This window comes from Hypanus sabinus, chromosome 24, assembly GCF_030144855.1.
Source record: "Hypanus sabinus isolate sHypSab1 chromosome 24, sHypSab1.hap1, whole genome shotgun sequence".
NCBI lineage: Eukaryota > Metazoa > Chordata > Chondrichthyes > Myliobatiformes > Dasyatidae > Hypanus > Hypanus sabinus.
The window spans coordinates 32,878,992-32,888,171 of NC_082729.1; the positions used below are offsets into that span (position 1 = coordinate 32,878,992).

Here is a 9,180-nt window from a genome sequence, read left to right on the forward strand (position 1 = left end):
TCTCACCGAGTCCCAGGTCCGAATCGACTCTCACCGAGTCACAGGTCCGAATCGACTCCAACCGAGTCCCAGGCCAGAATCGACTACAACCGAGTCCCAGGTCTGAATCGACTCCAACCGAGTCCCAGGTCTGAATCGACTACAACCGAGTCCCAGGTCTGAATCGCCTCCAACCGAGTCCCAGGTCTGAATCGACTCCAACCGAGTCCCAGGTCCGAATCGACTCCAACCGAGTCCCAGGTCTGAATCGACTCCAACCGAGTCCCAGGTCCGAATCGACTACAACCGAGTCCCAGGTCCGAATCGACTCCAACCGAGTCCCAGGTCCGAATCGACTCCAACCGAGTCCCAGGTCCGAATCGACTACAACCGAGTCCCAGGTCCGAATCGACTACAGCAGAGTCCCAGGTCCGAATCGACTACAGCAGAGTCCCAGGTCCGAATCGACTCTCACCGAGTCCCAGGTCCGAATCGACTCTCACCGAGTCCCAGGTCCGAATCGACTCTCACCGAGTCCCAGGTCCGAATCGACTCTCACCGAGTCCCAGGTCCGAATCGACTCTCACCGAGTCCCAGGTCCGAATCGACTACAACCGAGTCCCAGGTCCGAATCGACTACAACCGAGTCCCAGGTCCGAATCGACTACAACTGAGTACCAGGGCCGAATCGACTACAACCGAGTCCCAGGTCCGAATCGACTCCAAGTACCAGAACAGAATCGACTCCCAAAGGTTCCCAGGTCTGAACATACTCTCACCGAGTCCCAGGTCTGAACATACTCTCACCGAGTCCCAGGTCTGAACATACTCTCACCGAGTCCCAGGTCTGAACATACTCTCACCGAGTCCCAGGTCTGAACATACTTTCACCGGCTCCCAGGTCTGAACATACTCTCACCGGCTCACAGGTCTGAATCGACTCACACTGAGTCCCAGGTCCGAAACGACTCACACTGAGTCCCAGGTCCGAATCGACTCACACTGAGTCCCAGGTCCGAATCGACTCACACTGAGTCCCAGGTCTGAATCGACTCACACTGAGTCCCAGGTCCGAATCGACTACAACCGAGTCCCAGGTCTGAATCGACTCACACTGAGTCCCAGGTCCGAATAGAGTCTCACCGAGTCCCAGGTCCGAATCGACTCTCACCGAGTCACAGGTCCGAATCGACTCCAACCGAGTCCCAGGTCTGAATCGACTCCAACCGAGTCCCAGGTCTGAATCGACTACAACCGAGTCCCAGGTCTGAATCGCCTCCAACCGAGTCCCAGGTCCGAATCGACTCCAACCGAGTCCCAGGTCCGAATCGACTCCAACCGAGTCCCAGGTCCGAATCGACTCCAACCGAGTCCCAGGTCCGAATCGACTCCAACCGAGTCCCAGGTCCGAATCGACTACAACCGAGTCCCAGGTCCGAATCGACTCCAACCGAGTCCCAGGTCCGAATCGACTCCAACCGAGTCCCAGGTCCGAATCGACTACAACCGAGTCCCAGGTCCGAATCGACTACAGCAGAGTCCCAGGTCCGAATCGACTCTCACCGAGTCCCAGGTCCGAATCGACTACAACCGAGTCCCAGGTCAGAATCGACTCCGAGTACCAGGACAGAATCGACTCCCAAAGGTTCCCAGGTCTGAACATACTCTCACCGAGTCCCAGGTCTGAACATACTCTCACCGAGTCCCAGGTCTGAACATACTCTCACCGAGTCCCAGGTCTGAACATACTTTCACCGGCTCCCAGGTCTGAACATACTCTCACCGGCTCCCAGGTCTGAATCGACTCACACTGAGTCCCAGGTCCGAAACGACTCACACTGAGTCCCAGGTCCGAATCGACTCACACTGAGTCCCAGGTCCGAATCGACTCACACTGAGTCCCAGGTCCGAATCGACTACAACCGAGTCCCAGGTCTGAATCGACTCACACTGAGTCCCAGGTCCGAATCGAGTCTCACCGAGTCCCAGGTCCGAATCGACTCTCACCGAGTCACAGGTCCGAATCGACTCCAACCGAGTCCCAGGCCAGAATCGACTACAACCGAGTCCCAGGTCTGAATCGACTCCAACCGAGTCCCAGGTCTGAATCGACTACAACCGAGTCCCAGGTCTGAATCGCCTCCAACCGAGTCCCAGGTCTGAATCGACTCCAACCGAGTCCCAGGTCCGAATCGACTCCAACCGAGTCCCAGGTCTGAATCGACTACAACCGAGTCCCAGGTCCGAATCGACTACAACCGAGTCCCAGGTCCGAATCGACTCCAACCGAGTCCCAGGTCCGAATCGACTACAACCGAGTCCCAGGTCCGAATCGACTACAACCGAGTCCCAGGTCCGAATCGACTACAGCAGAGTCCCAGGTCCGAATCGACTACAGCAGAGTCCCAGGTCCGAATCGACTCTCACCGAGTCCCAGGTCCGAATCGACTCTCACCGAGTCCCAGGTCCGAATCGACTCTCACCGAGTCCCAGGTCCGAATCGACTCTCACCGAGTCCCAGGTCCGAATCGACTCTCACCGAGTCCCAGGTCCGAATCGACTACAACCGAGTCCCAGGTCCGAATCGACTACAACTGAGTACCAGGGCCGAATCGACTACAACCGAGTCCCAGGTCCGAATCGACTCCAAGTACCAGAACAGAATCGACTCCCAAAGGTTCCCAGGTCTGAACATACTCTCACCGAGTCCCAGGTCTGAACATACTCTCACCGAGTCCCAGGTCTGAACATACTCTCACCGAGTCCCAGGTCTGAACATACTCTCACCGAGTCCCAGGTCTGAACATACTTTCACCGGCTCCCAGGTCTGAACATACTCTCACCGGCTCACAGGTCTGAATCGACTCACACTGAGTCCCAGGTCCGAAACGACTCACACTGAGTCCCAGGTCCGAATCGACTCACACTGAGTCCCAGGTCCGAATCGACTCACACTGAGTCCCAGGTCTGAATCGACTCACACTGAGTCCCAGGTCCGAATCGACTACAACCGAGTCCCAGGTCTGAATCGACTCACACTGAGTCCCAGGTCCGAATAGAGTCTCACCGAGTCCCAGGTCCGAATCGACTCTCACCGAGTCACAGGTCCGAATCGACTCCAACCGAGTCCCAGGTCTGAATCGACTCCAACCGAGTCCCAGGTCTGAATCGACTACAACCGAGTCCCAGGTCTGAATCGCCTCCAACCGAGTCCCAGGTCCGAATCGACTCCAACCGAGTCCCAGGTCCGAATCGACTCCAACCGAGTCCCAGGTCCGAATCGACTCCAACCGAGTCCCAGGTCCGAATCGACTCCAACCGAGTCCCAGGTCCGAATCGACTACAACCGAGTCCCAGGTCCGAATCGACTCCAACCGAGTCCCAGGTCCGAATCGACTCCAACCGAGTCCCAGGTCCGAATCGACTACAACCGAGTCCCAGGTCCGAATCGACTACAACCGAGTCCCAGGTCCGAATCGACTACAGCAGAGTCCCAGGTCCGAATCGACTCTCACCGAGTCCCAGGTCCGAATCGACTCTCACCGAGTCCCAGGTCCGAATCGACTCTCACCGAGTCCCAGGTCCGAATCGACTCTCACCGAGTCCCAGGTCCGAATCGACTCTCACCGAGTCCCAGGTCCGAATCAACTACAACCGAGTCCCAGGTCCGAATCGACTACAACTGAGTACCAGGGCCAAATCGACTACAACCGAGTCCCAGGTCCGAATCGACTCCGAGTACCAGGACAGAATCGACTCCCAAAGGTTCCCAGGTCTGAACATACTCTCACCGAGTCCCAGGTCTGAACATACTCTCACCGAGTCCCAGGTCTGAACATACTCTCACCGAGTCCCAGGTCTGAACATACTCTCACCGGCTCCCAGGTCTGAATCGACTCACACTGAGTCCCAGGTCCGAATCGAGTCTCACCGAGTCCCAGGTCCGAATCGACTCTCACCGAGTCACAGGTCCGAATCGACTACAACCGAGTCCCAGGCCAGAATTGACTACAACCGAGTCCCAGGTCCGAATCGACTCCAACCGAATCCCAGGTCCGAATCGACTAGAACCGAGTCCCAGGTCCGAATCGAGACTCACCGAGTCCCAGGTCCGAATCGACTACAACCGAGTCCCAGGTCCGAATCGAGACTCACCGAGTCCCAGGTCCGAATCGACTACAACAGAGTCCCAGGTCTGAATCGACTACAACCGAGTCCCAGGTCCGAATCGACTCTCACCGGGTCCCAGGTCCGAATCGACTAAAACTGAGTCCCAGGTCCGAATCGACTACAACCGAGTCCCAGGTCCGAATCGACTGCAACTGAGTCCCAGGTCCGAATCGACTGCAACCGAGTCCCAGGTCTGAATCGACTCCAACCGAGTCGCAGGTCTGAATCGATTACAACCGAGTCCCAGGTCCGAATCGACTGCAACTGAGTCCCAGGTCTGAATCGACTGCAACAAAGTCCCAGGTCTGAATCGACTACAACCGAGTCCCAGGTCCGAATTCCCAGATCCGAATCGACTCGAACTGAGTCCCATGTCTGAATCGACTAGAACCGAGTACCAGGTCCGAATCGACTCCAACCAGGTCCCAGGTCTGAATCGACTAGAACCGACTCCCATGTCTGAATCGACTCCAACCGGGTCCCAGGTCCGAATCGACTACAACCGAGTCCCATGTCCGAATCGACTCTCACCGAGTCCCAGGTCCGAATCGACTACAACCGAGTCCCATGTCCGAATCGACTCTCACCGAGTCCCAGGTCCGAATCGACTACAACCGAGTCCCAGGTCCGAATCGACTACAACAGAGTCCCAGGTCCGAATCGACTCTCTCCGAGTCCCAGGTCCGAAACGACTAGAACCGAGTCCCAGGTCCGAATCGACTACAACTGAGTACCAGGGCCAAATCGACTACAACCGAGTCCCAGGTCCGAATCGACTCCGAGTACCAGGACAGAATCGACTCCCAAAGGTTCCCAGGTCTGAACATACTCTCACCGAGTCCCAGGTCTGAACATACTCTCACCGAGTCCCAGGTCTGAACATACTCTCACCGAGTCCCAGGTCTGAACATACTCTCACCGAGTCCCATGTCTGAATCGACTACAACCGAGTCCCAGGTCTGAATCGACTCCAACCGAGTCCCAGGTCTGAATCGACTCCAACCGAGTCCCAGGTCTGAATCGACTCCAACCGAGTCCCAGGTCTGAATCGACTACAACCGAGTCCCAGGTCTGAATCGACTACAACCGAGTCCCAGGTCCGAATCGACTACAACCGAGTCCCAGGTCCGAATCGACTACAACCGAGTCCCAGGTCCGAATCGACTCTCACCGAGTCCCAGGTCCGAATCGACTCTCACCGAGTCTCAGGTCCGAATCGACTACAACCGAGTCCCAGGTCCGAATCGACTACAACTGAGTACCAGGGCCAAATCGACTACAACCGAGTCCCAGGTCCGAATCGACTCCGAGTACCAGGACAGAATCGACTCCCAAAGGTTCCCAGGTCTGAACATACTCTCACCGAGTCCCAGGTCTGAACATACTCTCACCGAGTCCCAGGTCTGAACATACTCTCACCGAGTCCCAGGTCTGAACATACTCTCACCGGCTCCCAGGTCTGAATCGACTCACACTGAGTCCCAGGTCCGAATCGACTCACACTGAGTCCCAGGTCCGAATCGACTCACACTGAGTCCCAGGTCTGAATCGACTCACACTGAGTCCCAGGTCCGAATCGACTACAACCGAGTCCCAGGTCTGAATCGACTCACACTGAGTCCCAGGTCCGAATCGAGTCTCACCGAGTCCCAGGTCCGAATCGACTCTCACCGAGTCACAGGTCCGAATCGACTACAACCGAGTCCCAGGCCAGAATTGACTACAACCGAGTCCCAGGTCCGAATCGACTCCAACTGAATCCCAGGTCCGAATCGACTAGAACCGAGTCCCAGGTCCGAATCGAGACTCACCGAGTCCCAGGTCCGAATCGACTACAACCGAGTCCCAGGTCCGAATCGAGACTCACCGAGTCCCAGGTCCGAATCGACTACAACAGTGTCCCAGGTCTGAATCGACTCTCACCGAGTCCCAGGTCCGAATCGACTCTCACCGAGTCCCAGGTCCGAATCGACTCTCACCGAGTCCCAGGTCCGAATCGACTCTCACCGAGTCCCAGGTCCGAATCGACTCTCACCGAGTCCCAGGTCCGAAACGACTACAACCGAGTCCCAGGTCTGAATCGACTCCAACCGAGTCGCAGGTCTGAATCGACTACAACCGAGTCGCAGGTCCGAATCGACTACAACCGAGTCCCAGGTCCGAATCGACTGCAACCGAGTCCCAGGTCCGAAACGACTGCAACTGAGTCCCAGGTCCGAATCGACTGCAACCGATTCCCAGATCCGAATCGACTGCAACTGAGTCCCAGGTCTGAATCGACTGCAACCGAGTCCCAGGTCTGAATCGACTCCAACCGAGTCGCAGGTGTGAATCGACTACAACCGAGTCGCAGGTCCGAATCGACTACAACCGAGTCCCAGGTCTGAATCGACTGCAACTGAGTCCCAGGTCTGAATCGACTCCAACTGAGTCCCAGGTCTGAATCGACTCTCACCCAGTCCCAGGTCTGAACCGGAATTCTACTGAGTTTCAGAATGAATAAACTCTGTCTTTGTTTTAGGATCAGACAGTCCAACTGGGAATGAATAAACTCCCAGTGTTCTGGGATCAACGGAATTCTGACAGTGTCCTACGGACCCATTTTTTCTTACTGGGGAAGCTCCTCACACAGACGGACATGGGCTACCCAATGAGAGACTCCATCATGATAGAGTCTCTCCATGTTTAGATGGTACCAACAGACAAAACCATCAAGTACACTGTAGGTGCTGTGGTGAAATCAAGACGTACAAAAAGGCTGTAAGAATTCATCAGGTCGGGCAGCATTCATTGAAAGAAGCAGGCAATGTTTCGGGTCGAGACCCTTCGTCAGGAAATCTCTCATGACTCTGCCTTCTTCTACTACCCATAGTGCTTTCCCCTGAAATTCCTTCGTCACCTCTCCTGCCTCTCCCCTCCCTGCTTCCCCCCCACCCCTTGATTCTTACTCTGATTGGTTTTTCACCCTCTCCCCACCTTCTTTATATGGCCCCTGCCCCCTCCGTCTTCAGTGCTGACGACGGGTCTCGGCTGAAACGTTGACTGCTCATCTCACCGGATACTGCCCGAACTGCTGAGTTCATCCAGCTGTTTTGTAAGACCTAAAACATGCCCCCTGGACGTACCTCAACACCTGTACCTCATTCTTAAAGGCGTGAAACTGCTCGGGGGTGGCACACGTCACTTTCAGGATCTTGATGGCCACGTCACCTGGGGCAGGGGCACAGAAGCAACATCAGATGGAGAAATGGCAGGAGTCTGGGGGCATGGTGGCTGTTTCGGGGGAACGGGGTACAGGAGCACGGTGGGGTGAGGGAAAGGCTTACCAATGGACAGGTGGTTACAGACTATGGAGGGGGTTAGGAGTGGGACAGGTTACAGATGCATCGGGGTTACAGACTGTGAGAGGGTTACGGACAGGGAGGGGCATAAACTGATGGGGAGGGGGTTACGGTCAGAGAGGGGGTTATGGTTAGAGAGGGGGTTACGGATGGGGAGGGATTACTGGTGGGGAGGGGAGGGTGTTACCAGTGGGTGGAAGGAATTTAAGTTAGGGGGAGTGGGAATTATGGGTGATGGGGAAGGAGTTACTGATGGGGGGGGTCCATACCATGCCATTTGGCCTTGAAGACTGTCCCGAAAGAGCCGGAGCCAATTCGTTTCTGAATGTTAATTTCACTGTTGGGAATCTCCCAGTAAAAGCTGGAATCGCGGTGGGCCCGGACCCTCTGTAACCGAGAGAGACACCATGTCAGACCTGGTCACCCCTCATCACAACCCATCAGACACAGTCAGACCTCATTAGCTTGGATCTTCTGAGAGAGTGAGAGCGAGTAAAAAAGAGAGAGAGAGAGAGAGTGTGTGAGGGAGGGAGATGGAGAGGGAGGGAGAAAGAGAGAGAGAGAGGAGAGAGGGAGGGAGCGAGAGGGCGGGGGAGAGAGAGAGAGTGAGGGAGAGAGAGAGGGAGAGAGGGAGGAGGTGGGTAAGAGGAGGTAAGCGGGGCAGGAGGGGGTATGGGAGGGTGGAGGGGGTATGGGGGTGGTGAAGGGCAGAAGGGGAGGAGGGTGGGTGGGGGTAGGAGGAGTGAGGTGGGGGTAGGAGGGAAGGGGAGGAAGGAGTGAATAGACCCTTGTCAACAAGGAGAGGGGTGAGAGAGCCTGCAGCCTGAGCTACCCCACTTTGCACCTGCTCCATGTGTTTACCTGTAGAGGTTGGTACTCTCGGGGTCCGGTTATCCGAGGAACCGTGGCTGCGCCCAGGCCGCTGACCACTCTCCTCCTTTCCTCCGGGGCAGAGGACTTCCTCTCTCGTCCTGTCGTTGTTGACATCCCCTGGGGGCAGGCTGAGTGCGGAGGGCTGGGCGAGTGACCTGTGGGGTGGTAAGGAGACTCAGTCAACTCCATGCTGCCCGGTCTGCAGAGATATCTCAAGCAACCCCCTCCCTCCCTCCATAACTCCTGATCGGGCGGTAGGGGTGGCTGGAAGTGAGAAGGAGGTTAAACTCACCCGGACTGGCCTGGGATTTCAATGCATCCTGCAAAGGAAAGGGATTAAACTTGTTAGAACAGGAAATAACCCAGATACACGAGGACATTCTCTCCCAGCCCCCTGACCCTCCCTTGACCCCACTAGTGACCCCCACTCTCACCCTAAACCCCGATACCGACCCAAACCTGCGATCCCCCCCCTCCGCATCAAACCCCTCCCACCCCCTCCCTATCCTTAAATCCATTCTGGAATAACTGAATCTCGGAATGAAGGCATCTCCCCCCCCCCCCCCCACCTATGTCCCTAATGGTCGACTTGCTCTGCAGACTCCCCAGCTGGAGGAGGGGTTTCCCTCCCTCTCAGGAGTCGTTCCAATAAACCTGCCGTCCTCTCCCGCCGTCCTTCCCGGAGCACAGGTGCCTGCAATGCTCCAGGTACGCTCTCCCCAGGGATGGGTGATTCGGAGCAAGCCCTCCCAGGGACGGCCAACTCTGTTCCAGCCCTTCTGACATCACCACTGTTCCTCTCCCTCCTCTAAGGATG

General features: G+C 56.3%; 1 protein-coding gene across 5 annotated transcripts in view; it reads right to left on the reverse strand.

The window, feature by feature from the left end:
- The window catches only part of LOC132380625 (serine/threonine-protein kinase A-Raf-like), a 134,785-nt gene that overhangs the window by 90,351 nt on the left and 35,254 nt on the right, over window positions 1-9,180 (reverse strand). For all 5 annotated transcript variants that reach the window (XM_059949566.1, XM_059949562.1, XM_059949565.1 and 2 more), the window contains 4 exons: window positions 8,656-8,683; window positions 8,352-8,518; window positions 7,760-7,877; window positions 7,275-7,359 (listed from right to left, as the gene is read on the reverse strand). In XM_059949566.1, the coding sequence (XP_059805549.1) occupies window positions 7,275-7,359; window positions 7,760-7,877; window positions 8,352-8,518; window positions 8,656-8,683 (398 nt within the window). The remainder of the gene's footprint in view (window positions 1-7,274; window positions 7,360-7,759; window positions 7,878-8,351; window positions 8,519-8,655; window positions 8,684-9,180) is intronic.